Below are 18961 nucleotides of genomic sequence, written 5' to 3' on the forward strand. Positions count from 1 at the left end.
AATCCACGCGAAACGCGCCCAGTTTTTGTACCTGGATGCACAGATTTCAGATTCAGCTGCACAGGGTGAAGATCAGTCTCAACTGTTTATGACGTCGTAGTATATTCTGTTTTTCGGATTGTTTGCATCAAATAGGAGTACGAAAAGTCTGATGCATATGGCTGATAGGCTAGTAATACCCTTTCCAATACCACAAAATCTTTAGTTTAAAGATTAGTTTAAAAATTAAATAGTTACCACAAGAGTTTTATTTACGTCACGGCCGCCAGCAGTACATGTATTCAGTGGTGAGATGCAGCCGGTTCGCACTGGTTTGATAGAACCGTCTCACGAAATTTTATGAGATCAGCGAACCGGTTAGCATTACTGGTTACTGTCAATGGACTTTTTGCAACAGAACCGACTGAAAAATATTACTTTTGTGATAGAACCGGCTAAAAGAAATTTGAATCCCACCACTGGATATACACGTATAATACAGGTGGTTATTGACAACAAACAGATTTCAATTCATTAATGAAAGTTAATTTAGGACGGGTTAGGCGTTTACAATGAACGGATGTGAAATGAGTTACATTTTCTGAAATGAGCAAGTCAAAAGTATGCTGTAAGATTATAGCAACAGAATCATATGAAAAGTTTGTGTATTTTAATACGTTTAAGCAAGGCATTTACCTGCCAATTTTGGGCCTAATGATAGAAATATGTACATGAATAACATAGACGTTTTTTGACAACAAAAATCCAAAATGCATTATTCTGCACAAGGTAAGCTATAGCGAAACATTTGACATATTTGAAAAAAATGGACATCTACTTTCATTTTGAACGCACTTTTGGCCCTGTATAATTGTCACACGCGCTATGGATTTCTTTTACACGCATTCGAACGCATTTGCAGTGTTTTAGGTATTTACACGTTTCACAAAAACAGTATAGGCAAGCTGGTAGGTTTTTGGCAGCTTTGAAGGTCACTGAATCCAGTAGAGGTCATGTACGTCGCTACCACTTTTTCTTGCGTCCAAGGGTTCGACTGCAACCAAAAGTAAAGTAAAAAGTATTCAAGAGCTTTTAACGAGTTTCTAAAAACATGGTTGCAAGAAAATTGATAGCGTAACCAAAATAGGGATCATTCTGCTAATTCATATCAGGAAAGCATATAAATTGATAACCGTATCTTTAAAGCTCCGATAACCTTTTGTACTTTATATTCTTCACATTATTGCGCTCAACGTATGCAAACATACATATATGGTACAAGCCTTATTACTAACACTTAAAATGTATTAGTATTAAATTTAAACCCTATTTGGACCGGCACATATATTTTAAGATATAAACAGAATGGCTTCTACGGAATTTTGACGCTATTTTTTGTTGTATGTATTAATTCAACGTTGTCATTTGTTGTTTGACTAGAGGTAAGATTCAAATGTCAGAATTCAAATACAACCTGGTGCTGGTGTAAGAATTTGGCAATAGCGACGTAAATACTTTTATAAATCTATCTAGAGTAGTGGTTTTTAACCGGTGGAAACTGTAGGCCTACTTGCGAAGGGAAATTGTATTAGGTAATGGTACCTACATTGCTATTTTAAGTTTTACTGGAATTTCCAAAGCGATTATTCAGACTGAAAGTTCAGTATTCTGCAATCGAATCAAGACCATTATTGGCAATGTACGGTATAAAAACATCATCATAAAATGACATAAGGGGGAGTTTGAACTTTGGTGATAGACTTTAGTGGGAAATAACACCAAAAACTTCAGAACCACTGTTCTAAGTCACTTAAATGCACAAGGTTTCGGTCGAACACGCTGATTACATGGAAATTAGTGCCTATAAACTTTCATTTTCACCACTACGAAACGTCACAAATCAACTAGCCAAATTGTTGTATTTATAAAATTCAAGCCATGTTGTCTGCAAAATAATAGAAGTTTAGCAAAGCTTCCACATTGTGAAAAAGATTTTGGTTTCTCATAATTGTTCACTCACATCAACAACACAAGGTTCAGTTGAATATGTCCACCAGAAAGGAGATTTCAGGTTCGTGCCGAAACTATTTAGTAGTGATGGGACGAGTACCCGGTACTCGTTATCGAACGATTTCAGCGGTATTGATACTCGTATTTGGTATCGAAATATTTTGTCTCAGTTTTCGATAACAACCTGCGAGTACCGAAAGCCGATTTATACCATAAGAATACGGGCAACTTTATGCCAATACTTGCTTCGGACAGCACAAAATTGGAAAAAAGTTCCGCCAGTTTACGTATATCTTTTTCGCTATCACGTGGAGATTACATTTTTCGGCATGTGTGTGTGCCCCCGACCATGGCAGATAAATTAGCCAATGATATACAACTAAGTACAACACCACACTTAAGTACTCGGTATCGATGGTATATACATGTGGTACTCGTACTCTGTACTCGCTTCAAAACCTGGTATCGTCCCATCACTACTATTTAGCCTTGTGGGTTCCGTGCATTACTAATTTAAACAAACATCTCTTTTTCCGCGGCTTTGGGATAAAGCCTTTCATCACCAACTTGTCGGTTCAGTTTAAAAGCAAAAAAACTCACTTGGATATAAATGAGATTAAGATTTTATTTGTAACGGCAGTCATGAAAAAACAGAAGTCAAGGTCATTACAAATAGCTCGCAGCGACATAAGAAATACTCGAATGTTAGTAGTGTGTGTTGGATAGAAGTTATCAAAGTGGACCGCTGCAGTAACTGGAGAGGCAAGGCAATATATAGGCAAAAGTCGAGAGCGACATCAAGTGGTTGAAATGCGTTTTTAGGAAGGTTTGAACGCCAGGTCCGTTCTGTTTGTACACTATAGCATTGGAAAACCACTTGGTCCGTATAAATAAATATCTCTATAAATTGACAAGAAAAAAAGTTTTTTTAGCACAGAAAAATTCACTTTTTAGTCATTCAAAAACGTTAAATCTAAAACTGCAGCCAAAAATTCACGTTTAAATGGTTAAGAAAACTAAAAATCAAGGTTGAAAATAGTAGTTTTTTTTGTAACATACAAGGGCAAGTCATTGTTTTCCAACACCTAAGTTACAAAGGCACACAGAAAGGACCTGAGTTATCAGATGAAACTCGTATGATCTTGTGTTGAACAGTTGAAACGGAGTAACATTGTACGTGGTAATGTGGGGTGAGTGCATATAGATATTTATGTACATCAGATACGTTACAAGTTATATAGATATTTGTACACAGGTAAAATGGCACGAAGGGTTAGCTGAGAACGGAGGCTGGTTTGGGATTCAGTTTTTGCTACGAAGATCAGACGTATTTCTTTGTAAAGCGTTGGTGTAAAGCGCCAAACTGTTTTTAATTAGACAGCATGTTTGGTCCTTGGTATATATTAGCATGCTACATACAACGCTTTAGCATACTTCATATCTTTATGCATTCGACTTAGTAGGGTTCCCCTTCATTCGTCTAAGTATTGACGGGCCTTGCTCATTTAGGGCGACGCTATCGTTAAGTGTCCTTTTCACATTCGCCAGGAACAATAAACCTAGGTTAATCCACCAACCGATTTTGTCCGGATTAGGCGAAGATCCGAATTAACTGAGTCCGGTTTAACCGAGGTTGACTGCAGTTAGAAAATGCACAATTTTAGTAAAGTTTTAATATTTTGTCCTTCGTAGGAAAAATATATTTTTGGTCTATCTTTCATCATTGGCGTTAACTGAAATGTGTGGAACCCAATCTTAGTTTGACGGTTAATCGTACTGTCCCGTGACTTGTAGCACGCTATATGATTGGCCGGGTGGACCGCATTCCTTGTAATAGGGTCACAAAATTTAAATAGGCTTTTGGCGCGGGTACGATTTTCTCATAGCATGCATACTTGCGTTACGAAAACTTCACGCTGAAAAGAAAAGCACTTTAAGTGTGAGAAGGGCTATACATATGATTTAAACATGCAAATTTCCACTCAAATCCAACACAAACAGCATTCTCCACACATGCACGCTTGTAACAGCCTAAAACGAGCTATAATGCGGCCAAATTGTAGCTATAATGCGGCCAAATTCTTTTAAACAGTTCCAAATCACATTTTTTACTAGTTTAAGCAATTTATGAATCGCTTCTCGTTCAAGGCTGTTTTTGCACTCGTGCATGCTTGCAGAGGACAAAAATGGTGAAATAACAACTCCACACAAACCATGCGGGATGAACGAGCAATAATATAAAGAGCGTGCCGAAATGGTGACTCAATGGGTTAAATGTGGCGGCAGGTTAGAAGTAGAAACCGCTCAAAGCTCGTCACTGCAGCAGCGGTGTCCGACCCGAGTCAGTGGTCCATGACGAAATTGTTTGTTTTTGTTTAAAAAAAGGTCATCGCAAAAGGCTTGTGGAAGACTGCAAGCAGGGCAGGCGGAGAGTCGAGCCTAGAAGAGCGTTTTGGTTTTTCTTTTCTTGTCCAGCGTCCTGAAGAAGCCATGCGGGAAGCGGCGATGCGTGAGGAGGAGCAAAGGGGAGGGTTGTTGGGGAGGGAGAAAAATAGGAGGAGGGGGAGGAAAAACAACAAAACGTAAATCAGTGTCGGGTGAGTGTATCACAATCTCAAATCATTGCTTTGCGGTCAAAAACCAGGCAAAAGTAACAAATTTTATGAACTCTTTTAACTAAGGATGTAATCAACTTGCACTAAATCTGCATCAAACGGTGTGAAAATGTTTAAACGTTGATATTTATATCAACGATTTAAAACGTATATTGTAACAAAATTGATGAACTTTACGATGCATTTTGAGGTTTTCCATAACAATAGTATCAGGTCAGTCCTTTGATGCTCTCAATAATTGGCTTTTGTGCCGCCAACATCTTAAATGGGTTAAAATTGAGAAGCAAGCCGAGTGGGTGCAACGGAATTATAAGCAAAAAACTGCTAAAGTTTAGGTATCAAATAATTTGTTGTAAAAACTTTTTACACTATTGAATACTAGTTGTGCAATAATTTTCAACTGTGGATAATCTACTTTTGGAAGATCATAGCAGGATCAAATCAGTTTTGTGAGCTCTTTTAAACCAGGCAGATTTATCACTAAGTGGAATTGGTAGTTATCAATAAAACATAAAAAGCATGCAAATCATTTTCCTGTAAACACGCCACAATGAATTGTTTTTCCGAGAAACAAACGAGGTTTTTTAAACACTAAAATGGCTTTCGTAAGTTACTGCGTACCCACAACACAATTTGTGTGTACACAGTAAATATATTGCTTGTATTGAATTACATTACTTTCAAACCACCTAGTTGCCGTGTTGTTAAAAACTTTCTGTAATCGAAACTTGTAATGCTTGGGACACCGGCTGTCGGCATAACGCCTTTGTCTATTAATGGGAATAAATTTTTTTTTTGGTTTAGGAGTTATGTAATGCCAAACAATTTTGGTTTCAAAGTCGCATTAACGCAATTAAATAGGTTCATTTAAAAAAAAACATATTACGACTTATGACGTTAGATGTATTTTTGTTTCGTCTAGCAAGTTGTCATTCATAGGCACTAAAGAAGGAACAGTTATTTCTAACCGTATGTCATATTAGCAGTTAAGCATTTCTTGGTACAAGCTAAGTTAAAAAACAAAATGGACTAAATTGGGGGTCACCAACGTTCGGGCACTCTTAATCACCCACTATGACGTAACAGAGCGCTTGACGTCACGCAAGACGGTGGCCTGGTTCGCAGAAGACGCTCAATTGAAACGGAAGCGTAGAACACGCATGCCTATGCAATCATGTTTCCATACCGTATAAACGTAAGCCACGCTTAATGCATGTTGCGGTATACGGTAGTTTGTATCGTACAGCGCAGGTAAACATTTTATCGATTGAGCATTGCCGATTAAGGCGAACAGTGGCAGTCTCACTGGCGGTTCGTTTTCGGTTTATCGATCGGTGCATACATTCAACACACAGCAAGCATTTGTATTACACGCTGTACGTTGTGAACACCGTGTTATCCTTGCCTGTTAAAAGGGTTATACTCATGTTAACATGGCGGTTATACACAGCGGGTTGATGTTTAGCAGTGGGTGTATTGAAAAGCCAAGTTCTACAGGACTTTGGCCTTTATTTATGAACTTACGCCAAACGGTTTAATATTTTGTATTGGACCGATATGTTCTTATGCCACTGTTTTCACTACTTAAACATAGCACTCATTGGGCAAATTTAGTCAAAGAGAACTTATTTCCCCAATGGTTTAAACCGGAATCACGAAATACAGTTCGATACCACAGTAATGCAATGAAGTGTGTTACGAGCTTTTTTCCAAAACAACCGCCACGTTAGGCTCTGTATTGTTTCATATATAATTGCGGACAGCCTTCATCACACCAAATTTCCTCTATAAACGCGGTCAATGTGGTTTGGTTAACCTTAAAATCGAAATATAGCGACAGGGTGAATTGCAAAGCCTATGTAAAAGCCACCAATGAAATGCATATAGTGTAGCATGTTTCTCGCAATACGGATTTTATTTACATGTCAAATGGCCGAGATCTCAAACATTAAGGGGAGTTTGTTTTTTTGTGTACAACTGCCTTTTTGAGTAAAAAACGCCAGACTAGGCTACTTTCTGTCATTAAAACTAGATGAAAATGAAAGAGTTGGACGTTAGGTATCACAAATCGTATGCGAATAAAACGGACATTGTCATTTAGGCAAATACATTTTTCCCAAGTTTGTTTTTCAAAAATGGCATATTGTTATATTTAGTAAAAAGGATGGAGTTTAGTTCCTTATAGGATTAACCAACAGTTTAGGATGTACCCAAACCTGACCTTTAGCTTGCCTACAGAGCTAGCTCTAAACAATTTATACAAACAGGATTTCCTTACTTGTCTCCTTTCTTCTCTTCGGCAAAACGTTGTTGTTGAAGTTCAAACTCCTGCCTTTCCTTTTCAAACTGACGTTGTTTCTCGTCAAGCTGGGCATAACCTTGCTCCAAATTCTTCTTCATCGCTTCGTGTCGCCTTGAAAGCTGAAACACAAGTTCACAATAGATAAGATATATATAAGTTTATAGAGCTCTTCTTTAACAAAAATACAATTGCCAGAAGAACTTGATATTATGCCTGGCAGCAATAGCTTATATATGTATAAGATATAGCTGCCTCAAGTTTGATGACTGTTACCGTTTTGTCCAAGTGTATCTATTGCCTGGCCCATAGTCCGAAATTTATAAACTTTAAAGTACAAACTACAAACCCTGCCCGAACCCGAAAAAAACGAAGCCTGAATTAGCCGGTAGACCTTCTAACACCATAACACAAATGACATCCAAAGTCGATTAGGGGGCGTAAAGAGCTGAACTTTTTATTTAGCGGCTATAAATGGGTTGAGTTGGGAAATAAGTTTTTAAAATTTTTACATTAGTAACTAATTTTTTGGGTTAGTTTTATTGAATTTTAAGTGCTAATACCTTACCCCGACCCTAATAGCCCTAACCGTGAGCATTTTTAGATATATAACCAATCGACTTTTGGTTGTCATTTGCGTTATGGTGTTAGTAGCTCTACCGAATTAGCCCCGAAAGTTGGTGAAGTGGCGACACAAATAAAAAAGATGTGAAGCCAGGCCCGAATTAGGCAGATTTTATTCAAACTTAAACCCGACTCGACCTCAAACTCTTGGTTGACCTATACACAAATCCATGAGGAGAAATTAATTTGTATGTTTCAATTGGCATGTACTGGTTTGTGAACTGTTTTTGAACTTATTTAAGGTTGTTTAGTTATCGTTACTTCTGCATCAAAACGGCTTCGTGCCTTTCGACTACAATTTGCCGGTAAAACGAAGGCTTGTGGTCCAAACGTTACGGGGCCAAACGAGAAAACCGACGTTTCATAGAAACAATAGCGAATAGAAAAATTCAAATAACAGAAGATTACAAAATATATTTGTATGTTTCATCGTGTTTATGGTAATTAATAGGTTGTTTCTGCAACAAACAACGTCCAAGAGGTCGACCCCTTAACAAGATGATACTTGGAACAAATAACGTAATTCAAATACGGTCAGCAAATAAATTCAACCATAGACTACACAAAATACAATAAGTGATCATTGCCAAATTGTATGTTCCGGCACGCGCTAATCAAGCTTATTTTACATCATGCACACAGTCACTGCATGAACCGCGTGTCTGGTATTAGTAAACACGTCATTAGAATCACTAGACACAGCATGCATTAAACGTAGACCGTAGACCGGTTAACAGTCTGTATACACGAAGTACGTGATATGTACACGAATATATTAGGAGGCGAATGAAATGGCTGCGACCTAATTACCTGCGCATTTGCTAATTTGCAGCAACGTTACCAAATGTCGGGAAAGCCCCTAAAACTAGGCCGGTAGATCTAGTACTGGGGGCAACGAGGCGTGACGAAGAATGTCATAACTCTCAAGGGAGTTTAAAAAAATGCTTGATAATGTATGAAGATCACTGCAGCGGAACAGAAAGTAATTCCAGCGCCACGCGAATATAAAAGACCCGTTTTTTGTATTTGGCATCCAAAATGCTTCGTAAATCAACACACCCTTTGCATTTTCCTTGAAAACGTTTATTCCAAAAGGTTGTGGTACTGCGTACTTAAATGCACATTATAATATCAATAATAAACTTAGGTTGGGAGTTTTACATTTTACTATACATATTTCACAGTACACCGACTTCAGCATGATATTACAGAGGTTCTTATCCTTTATTTGCGCTTGTACTCTTTGAGCTTAAAATATTACATGTTTACAACGACTGACAGAACTAAAAAACGTAAAAATCAGTACATACGTTTGCATAATGAACGTGTTAAATGCGTTCGAGTGGTAGCAAGTTCTTTCAAATTGAACAGTATATATTTGCAAGATACAAATCATACGAAAACTTGACTGTTTTAGCAAAGGGCCTGAACATATTTTACACTGATCTAAATCCAAGTTATTAAATTCGGGAGAAATTTTTGGCGACCACGGATTTGGGCCAATTGTGTTTAAAACAGCATTAAATGGTTCATAGAGGCGACATGAATGCTTGTTTAAAATTAAAGTCGGAAACTTTTTGAAGAGTTTGAAGAGCCGACTTTACAATTACCCTGGTCATATCTGGTCGCCCATTCTTCGCCGTTTCATAACCCAAGGTGAACCCTTATCATGAAATATAGTATTGTTGACAAAAACATTTATCCCGCTCAAACCGCAAATGAAACAACCCATCCGACGTTTCGACGTCTCATTCGGGCGTCTTTTAGTAAGGTAGCACACAACACAATCGCTATAGCACTAAACATGGCAATAAACCCTGTCATAAACTCCATTTGGCAAAACGCCCGAATAACTACTGACGCGTAAACTTGTACTGCACTTCTAATGTCGTTTGCGTTGTAAATTACCCAGTGCCCAAGTCGAAGCTTTTAAGTGAAATTTTAAACGACCTTGTGTAGAGTTACAAGTTTACACTACAGTGCAAAAATTCTATGGCGTGTTTTTTTAAGGTAGGTTTAGTTTTACGCTCTGAACAACTGTGTCATAAATTAAATACATAAGATTACCTAGAATCCAATATAGCTCAAAAAACTATCCCAGTTCACGGTTTCAAATGTAAACACAAGTAAAGACCGAACGGTTGCGTGGAAACAAGAGGCAGTTCGGTTCTTAGAAACCTGCTGACATGAATTGGTTGCTTAGCGTTCTGCAATGGCAGTGAAGGTCACACAGAATATTAGATCAATTTATCACAGCTATCAGTTCAGGTATAATATAAACACAGCTTTGTAAAACCTATTTGGGAAAGGGCATAGAAAAATGTATGCTGTGTCTTTACTCTGATAGCGTATAAATGTTTACTTCAAATCGTTGCAAATGTACACATTGACCACGTATAGCCCTTGTATAAGTGACTTTGGTGTAACAGTTCTATATCAACAAATTTTTACCGCATTTGCAGACACGTTTTTATAAATTGGGCACCTATTTCTCAATATGTCTAGAAACCACTGGAAAAAGTCACTAAACGAAAACTTTTTTTAACAAAACGTTACCACAACTAGAAATCTACAAGTGAAGAAAAACCGCTAAGTAGGTCGACATGTGCCTTTAAACTTTGCTAATGCAAGTAGTCTTAAGTGGATAGCGCAACATGACAAGTGCAAATGCATTTTAAGCACCTCAGCAGAAAGCAGTTTTTCCCTACAACAAGCAAACCCTTGTCAAAGACGCAAACACATTCCTCCACGCATGCACGATTAATCAATGTACTTTCACTACGCGAAGGGCCTTATTGCACGACCATAGCACCGGAAATGGATTGAAATTCGGGCAGTGGTTTCTTTGCTACTGCTGTACGTGTACATTGGCCACGCAAGCCAATTTGGAACGTTTTTTTACACTTGGTGTGATGGGCCAATCATGTATGGCAGTGGTTCCCAACCAGAGAGGAATTTACTTTAGGTTTTACATGTGGTTTGTAAATAGACACTTTAGCTCTGGGAATATTACCTGTAAAGTTGATAAAACGACCCAATTTAAAATGATCTTTGTATGGTTTAGCATCTACTATGTAGTACATTAGGGAGGAATGAAAATGTTTTGAATTTTGAAGGGAGGAATTTGTCAAAAGAGGTTGGGAACCACTGTTGTATGGCATAGGAGCTGGCTTGGCGGTTATTTTGTAAACATGCATAGTTTACTATGGCAATGCTATGTCACATTATACATAGGCAGGTGTATTACATTCTTTCCTCAAATCTGCCCTGGAGCATTTTTTAAGCCAACAAAAGGATGACTTTGTGATATAAAGCCCATAGTTGACTTGTGTAATGGTAAAACAGGTTGGTAAAGGTTTTAATGTAAACATGTAATAAGTTCTGACCAACTCAATGGGCTTCATTTGACATGTTTTATATCTTCAATGTACAAAAAGTATGTGTTTTACATCTTGATCTACCTCCAAAAAAGATTTGAATTGAATCCAGGCAATTATGAAACCCTAAACATTTGTTAAACCACACTGAGATTTACCACACCGCAGAAATCTGCAACTTTCCCAAATATATTCAGTTTGGGCCTTTAACTATGTACAGAAACACGCTTCCCATATTAAATGACTCTAACACTTTCTCTCTTGACAATCCTGACCAATTTAGGTAGTACAATACTTACATCAGCTTCGGAGTCCTGGAGTTTCTGCTTTTTCTCTTGGACTTTCATCCGGAAGACCTCTTCCATTTCGGTTTCCATCTTCTTCATCTTTTGCATGTGCTCCATCTTTTCTTCCTCCATTTGAGCAAGAGGACTCCTGACAAAAAAAGGAAACAGCTGTTGTGTTATGTTTGTATCACATTTAAAGTTGGAACCACCTCTGTAGGTAAGCTATGCATTGTCAGCTAATGCTAAGTTATAACCTACCGTTGCTTTAGTTAATAAATTCAAACCTGGACTTACAAAAAAGATACAAGTCAGTATTTTTTGCAACCCTTTTGTCGGTTTTGTTTCATATGGCGACGATAATAGAAACTGTCGAAACAGTGTGGTGTTTTTGCACCCAAATACTACTGGCTTGTAACTTTTTGCTTAAAATATTTAGAACTGTGCATTGTGTACCCAAGACGTCTGGTTTTAGGAAAATAGTATAAACTCCAAAACAAGGTTAAATTACATAGCCATTTTATAGTGATTTCAACAAACAGTAAATTAATCAACACTAACTAATGGAATGAAATATATGCACAAAACTTCCAACAACAAGTGTGCAACAGTTTTTAACTTTGCACAAACCAATCTTAGCTTACAGTTAGAGATTCCAAGAATAAAGAAAGTAAACTACACCAGTTTTTTCACACATACTAAGTTACACACAAAAAACAAAAGTGATTTGCAAAACAGAGGAGTACTATATCTATTTGTGACATTTTCCCATCCGCATACAGTCCAACACACAACAGCCAAATATATTGGTTACTGATGATTCACCAGCATAATAATAACATTGAGTGGTGGCTGGTACATCATCATTCAACAATCAAAAAACCACAACAACCCAATACTGTACAATTGATGACAATAACAGCACATTCCACATTTGACAGTATATTCAACCATCGGTAGCCAAGAAGTGTTCGTACAAAATATCACAGGACAATTTTATGTTATTTTTATTTTAGGCAAATTTATCATGAGGAAGAGATCAAATTCTTACTTTGTTTGTGTTTTCGTCCTGCCATCGTTCGTGGTGGTTGAAACACTGCTTAATTTTTTGCTTCTGTAGTTTTCATAATGAACGTTGTTGGTGACGTCTTTTAAGTCCTGCATATGTGTTCTGTTGAACAGAAAGCAAATGTTTTGATACAAAAATAAGTGTCAAACACTTTGGTCCTAGGATTATAAAGTATGAGATGGTATGAAAAATGTTGGTAAACAGTTAATAAGGTTGTGTATGTGGCAAAAAATACACAACACAGCTTACCGTATTAACATGTCACGGAGAACTGTGAAGTCGCAATGATCAATGTTCTCAACTGCAAAGAAAAATCTCATTGTAAAAAACAAATAAAATTCCGAAACCATTATGCCAAAAAGAAAAATTCGAATGCGCTTGATCTACACAAAAATTTTTCAAAAAATAGACATTTGTGTCATATTATTTCTTACATGACACATTTGCAAATTAGAAAGATAAACAGCCTGTGTAGAGCCATCTGTGCTCATAATTTTTGTAGCATATGGCTCTCCAGGCCTCATGGGTGTTTAAGAGGCAAACTAACATGCTTAAACTCAAGATTGGGAACGTACCTTCAGCGATGCCCCATGGATATTGACGACCTCGCACTCTACGTCCACCAACCTCCATCACTGTGTTGCTACCGACAACAGCAAATGGAACTCGGCTCTGTAAAATAGGCAAGTTTAATTGAACTGTTACAACGCATTACAGGTCGCTAAAATAAACAAGTTACAGCTCAATTATCACACTTTTGTGTCAGGTTGGTCATTTAGTTTTAAAGCAAATTAGACAGTGCACTTGAAAATTGGCCTTCCTATATATATATATATATATATGTTGCCAATCCTATGAATTGGGTATCCACACACATCATATGCCACACTTACAACATATGTACATAAGGTACCTAATTTTACCCACACCTGTGTACACATGAATTGGTAGCAGTACTAATAGGGCCCGATCATTTTTATGTTTGGATAGACAAATAAGACAAAACAGGCAGATGTGTAAAAGTTTTAGTCCTTACCTTGAGCTTTTTGTTTAATCTATTTTCTTCTTCATCGTCACATTCCGGGAACTCGTAGAGTTGGATTTGATGTTCTCTGATTTCTCTCATAATCTGGGACATTTGAAATACATTAAACATGATGAGTACAATGATTTTCAATGCATCTCTTTTTACAAGATAACACTATGTAAAAACAACACACCAAAAGTTAACCTAGGACAGTGCTTCTCAACCTGAAAGGAATTTATTTCAATTTTTACATGTGGTTTCTAAATAGATACTTAGGCTCTGGGAGTATGACCTGTGAAGCTGATAAAAGGCCCAACTTGAAATGAACTTTGTATGGTTTAGCATCTACTATGTAGTAGTTCAGGGAGGAATGAAAATGTTTTGAATTGTTAAGGGAGGAATTCATTGAGACTTTGAAATCACTGTCCTCTACACATTTTATAACATGTCATTTTAAATTCTGTTCAATAACAAGCTTTAAAAAGCACATAAATTTCAGCATAAATGTATATAAACAGATTGCAGAAGCATGTGTACATGTTTTTAAAAGAGGTTTGCAAAGAGACTTGGCCAACCTGTTGCTTGAATTTGAGGCATTCCTCAGGAGTCATTGTGTCAGCTTTGGCGATAAGAGGTATAATGTTGACTTTGTCATGGAGGTGCTTCATGAATTCAATATCGAGTGGCTTTAGGCTGAAAGTAGATTTAGTTTGAGTTACAAAATAAATACCTGCTGCTGCAATTTGTGCTAGTAGTGGGCAAAAAATACCTTTATCTGACCACAATGAAACACCCTTAACAGTGACCAAAATGTGAGAAAAACTTTTCTGGATGTGTAAATGTTAATTATTTGTATCTTGGCAAAGCATTTTATACAGTAAAAAACGTAATAATTGTCAATGGCAGACTATTGCTGTATAATTTTTACCATAATTTCATGAAAAATGTTTGTGCACCTAATGATTTTTAAACAAACAAATTCTTTCAAACAAAACATACCACATGTTCAAAAACGACCCAGTTTGATAAAAGTGTAGCAAAAATTTAAACCCATCTGCAAGTACTTTTTTGACGTACAGATAAATCCTAAAAAACACAGATTTAAAGATTTACTGACCCGTGTCCAGTAGGAGCTATAAAGTAAAGGCAACAATGCACACGATTGTCTGCAATCTTCGTTCTACTGACCATAGACTCAGCGTTTAAATAATCTTCAAATTTGCTTTCAATGTGTCCAATAACTGGTTGCCAACTACAAACAAAAGAATATGTTTGCTAATATTTTTCCATATTTGTAAAGTTTTAGTCAAAGTATCCATAGTAAGCAACTGTTTTACTAAAAGATTTACCAAATAATTTAAAAAAATATAGATTAAAATATTGGTTTGACAAGGAAGTACATGAACATGTTAGGGCTATGAAGGCAAAAACTACGATATATATATATCATGAGTTCATTGCACCACACAGCTATTTTCAAATTAGTTACGCATACCACAGGCATTTTTGAGGTCAATTTTTGCATAACTTCCTATATGTTTTTGTTTATTTCATAATGTATAGGTCAGTGCACTGCATCAATGAAAATCATTTGCATTCTTTTAAACTGGTCGCAATTTGGAATTGAGTGTTTTGTTAATATTAAGTGTAATTTAAGGTCACAAAACAAAACAGGTACAATCAATTAAAACCACTTCTAGTGAATGAAGTGACTGGCAAAGCACAGTCCAAAAATGGAGTAAATGCAGCACAATGAAATAATAAGAAACAATGATAACATGACCAGGAATAGTCAAAGCATGTCTGGCATTTCTACACTCTATATTTGGAAGACATTTCATCAGATTCAGCAAATTTGCTGTAGCATGACCCAGAACAAGACTTCCTTACATTTTGAAACATAACAGAAATGGAATTTATAAAACTCATCTCATCACTAAAAAGGGGTTTCAATACTGTTTTATATCGCGAAATAGCTCAATAAGATCAAAAGAGCCGTCAAGCCACAGCATACCCGGAAAACTTCAGGCACTGTGGCAGGTATCAAGGCTCAATAGCAGGAAATGAGACAGGTTGAAACCATTAGTCTTGTGTTTCAAGGCAAGGTTTTAAGACATTTTACAGTATATGAACAAAACAAAAATTATTTCTTATTACAAATAGCCATTCCAATGCTTTTGTCATATTTTTCATGTATATGTGTCAAATGCAACTTGTGTATAATGGACATGTTGTTGTGTGTTTAAACAGTAATTTAATATTCTCTGAATTTTTGACACTAGAATGTCAAGGGAGTTACAAAACAAACCTGTGAGACGCCCAACATGCTTACATAAATGCACAACTAAACTTTGTCAAACAGTCCATACATTTTAGGCTTACATTTTTAACAGCACTTATATTCATTTGAAATAAAGTTAGCTTAAATGAGAGTTCATATTAATACAGTAAAGATCATGAAAGCAGACAAAGGGTACATTTTTTCAAGCAAATATAACTGTCACAGGTATAATAGCAATGCAGCTTTGCAGACATTCACCAAGATAATCAATGACCGAATTCCTTCCCTGGGGCTAAAATATGCTGGCACTTTTATGGCAGGCTCTGTGGCTCAGATGACAAACTGCACAGTTTCATGGTAACAGAGCAGTTGGCATTTTAAAGGCCACAGCCGTAAGTATGTCATAACTATGCACAAAATGAAATGAAAATAGTTTTAAAGCTGAAGAGTTCTTTAAAAGTTCTGCTGCAGTTTGGCAGTAGAGTAAACAGTAGCAGAAACATTGAACTCACATAAGTAAACATTTGTTGGCCCACTTTAAGCAAACTTACTGGCAGAAGTAAATACACACAAGCAGCAAAAACAAACACACATATACTAACATGTCAATTAGATAAGTCAAAACCATTCAATCTGCACTTCTATAAATCACACAAAGACAACAAACAACCAAACACAAGGTTTCACAGTTAGGACAATTTGGGATTCTTTTTCATATGGCTGAAGTAGAATATAGAAATGATAACAATACTAACCAGTCACTGTTATCCACAGCATCACCAAACCCTGGTGTGTCGCATATTGTCAACCTTAAAGATACTCCATTTTCTTTGACCAATACTTTGGTAGTTTCAACCTGTTTCAACACATTGCACAATTATGTAAACAAAGTTAAGTTTCTACATATAGCCGAATTTGATTTCAAATATATTTGGGTTACTATTGCATGAATAATTCTTTGTCACTTTTACTGCCAAGCAAATGCAATACTTTTGCACATAAACAATACCTGAACAGTTTTCTTAATTCTGAAAGCAGGTCCTGGATATTCTTTAGAGTAAAGATCAGAAAGGAACAGGGAATTTATAAGAGTTGACTTTCCAAGACCTGATTCACCTGAAATGACATTTTTTTGTTAATAATTTCAAGCTTTTGGTGATTTTTTTAAATATATAGCAAAAGCACAAATTATGAATAAAAATTCATGCTATGTTGCTGTTTTACAAAGCCTTTCATGAAGTGGTATCATGTTGCAAAAAGTTTTAAAATTTATAAACATGAGAGTTAAAGAAACATTTTGTGCCAAAAGTATGTGCCTTTTTTGCTAAAAACGAAGAAGTAATGAGTTTGTATGACAGAAAATTAAGAAGCGAGTTGACTTACCCACAACCATGAGAGTAAATTCAAATCCTTGCTTCACTGATTTTCTGTACAGCTGATTTGGCAAGTTTGCAAATCCAACATAACTATCAAGCGACTTCGGCTGTTGCTGCAAATTTAACAAAAGACCGTTACAACACAAAATTACGTGGCAAGAGATTTAAGCAACTGTTTCATTTTACGTTTTGATACAATTTTTGTCATAAATATACTTACAGCTGTAATTGTTGAATTGAGGTGCACAGCAGGTCAGGTACATGAAAAATAAGAAAAAAATACAAAAAATTAGATAGAAAGAAAAATCCTTGTATGTATACACACACAAAACACAAACAATTGAGGCAGTCATAGCCTTGACTTTCAGTGAGGCATTAAACAGCCTTCTCTATTTTTTTCGCTAAATATATATTGTTTTTGATGAATTAAAAACAGTTACTTTTTATTCTTTGACATAGCCTATGTATAGTGAAAAGTGTTAAAAATTGTATTTTGTTATGTGGTACAACACAGCATTAAAATTTGAAACAGCCTGTTGAATGTTTTAAATAAAGTATTTTAATCGAATTTACCTCATAAAATTGAACTTGTTTAGAAAATAAAATCAAACAAATACACACCCATTTCACCGCTAAGCAATACCATGAGGGTTCAACAGAACTTGTGAGATTATTTGGTCTTCAGCCCTCACCAAGTTTATTCCAAGTGCACAATAATTTGAACTAGGTTATCCAGTTACTGCAGTGAACTACTTACAACACAACACACAACAGCTACTAAGTGACTTTCGTATAACACTAAACCGAAATAGGCATTAATCGTTAACGAATGATTACGTTTCCTTCCGTACTTAAGGAAGGCTATTAAAAGCTCACAAAACGTACACATAAAATAAGCGCTAAACTTGCCAACATTTTAAACGGCTATTTTACATATTTCACCAGTAAAAACATCAACATTGGCTGGTATAGTCGCCGTTATCCATAAACAACTGCTAATTAAACACGATCACTACAAATAAGAGTGAAATGCCAAACTGCCACTGGTTTTTCGGATGGTTGAGCATCATCGTAATCGTATGCATTTTAAAACAAACATATGTGAAGCAAGTAGCCCAATGGCGCCCTCTAAAAAATGCGACAGGCAACGCCCTCTTTATGTCAGGATTTATTGATTGCGGTTCTGCAATAAATGTCAGGATAACTTTAAGATTTTTTGTGTTCGGTTCTTGCAATAATAATTGTTAATTTTTATCTCAATACGACTTGCTTGCAAACGCCAGCTCTGTGTGTAGCCTACGCTCTACATAGTCTTTACTAGACCTACCATAAAGTCCTCTTTTTAGACAACAATGTCCTTATTTTCAACAAAAAGCAAGTTATCCTCTGAGGACAATAAAAATCGCCCAAATGGCCTCCTTTTTCGATTTTCTGTAGACCTATTGCTAAATATCTCATAAACAAGAATTTGGCCTTTTAACAACAGCCAAAAATAGACTACACTCTCAACAACACCACCCGATGTTTAGTGTGAGTTATAACTTGTGATATAATTGAATGACCAATCTCAGGGACAACTAAAGATGTTTTGGAGGGTAGGAAAAACTATCTGTCACAAAACTATAATTAGCCACTGGCTTCGTTTGGGGTCAACTTATGCAAATTACAGGCCTTTTGACTCGACACGACTAACGCTAAAAGATAGCCTGAACCACAGGTTGTTAGAAGAAATCGACTGATGACTAGCGACTTTGTATTGTCTTACGAGGTTAATAATTACCAGAAGCACCTCAAGGTTGTATCAGAGTTGCAAGCGGGCCCGAAATCTGAGCCTGAAGCCCGGCCCGAACCCGAAACGTTTTTGCAAAGCCCGTTTAGGCGCGAAATTTTGATTGACAGGCATTTTCACGAAAGCCTTGCAACAAAGGATGAGCAAGAAAAAAGAGAAAGACAACAAACACAATGAACAATAGTAGACAATGGGGAAAACAATACGTTTTAGAGGAGGGTGGGCATTAAG

The 18961-nt window shown here is 36.5% G+C and overlaps 1 protein-coding gene across 2 annotated transcripts; it reads right to left on the reverse strand.

Annotated features, from left to right (window-relative positions):
- Positions 1–225: 225 nt before the first annotated feature.
- On the reverse strand, positions 226–17758 carry LOC145220448 (septin-7-like). 2 transcript variants are annotated; one of them, XM_080087662.1, is made up of 13 exons: positions 17561–17758; positions 16949–17054; positions 16575–16681; positions 16321–16421; positions 14402–14536; positions 13860–13977; positions 13294–13386; positions 12833–12929; positions 12507–12558; positions 12240–12359; positions 11204–11339; positions 6883–7025; positions 226–1033 (listed from the first exon to the last, which is right to left on the reverse strand). In XM_080087662.1, exons 1-13 carry the CDS (start codon positions 17585–17587, stop codon positions 1003–1005), a joined length of 1266 nt encoding a protein of 421 aa, XP_079943788.1. In that variant the 5' UTR covers positions 17588–17758; the 3' UTR covers positions 226–1002. The 2 variants fall into 2 exon arrangements, with proteins under 2 accessions (XP_079943788.1, XP_079943784.1); XM_080087658.1 differs by lacking the exon at positions 226–1033 and adding an exon at positions 2597–4468.
- Between the last annotated feature and the right edge of the window lie 1203 nt (positions 17759–18961).

The sequence above is a fragment of the Phallusia mammillata genome, chromosome 1 (genome assembly GCF_965637545.1).
Source record: "Phallusia mammillata chromosome 1, kaPhaMamm4.hap1.1, whole genome shotgun sequence".
In the NCBI taxonomy this organism is placed as follows: Eukaryota; Metazoa; Chordata; class Ascidiacea; order Phlebobranchia; family Ascidiidae; genus Phallusia; species Phallusia mammillata.

Coding starts and splice junctions, on each gene's coding strand:
- LOC145220448 (XM_080087658.1), bottom strand. CDS start 17,587: ATGGTATTGCTTAGCGGTGAAATGGGT. Junction 7,026..11,203: donor TCCAGGACTCCGAAGCTGAT/GTAAGTATTGTA, acceptor CTTGTGTTTCAG/CTTTCAAGGCGACACGAAGC. Junction 4,469..6,882: donor GAAGAGAAGAAAGGAGACAA/GTAAGGAAATCC, acceptor TGGCTTCTTCAG/GACGCTGGACAAGAAAAGAA.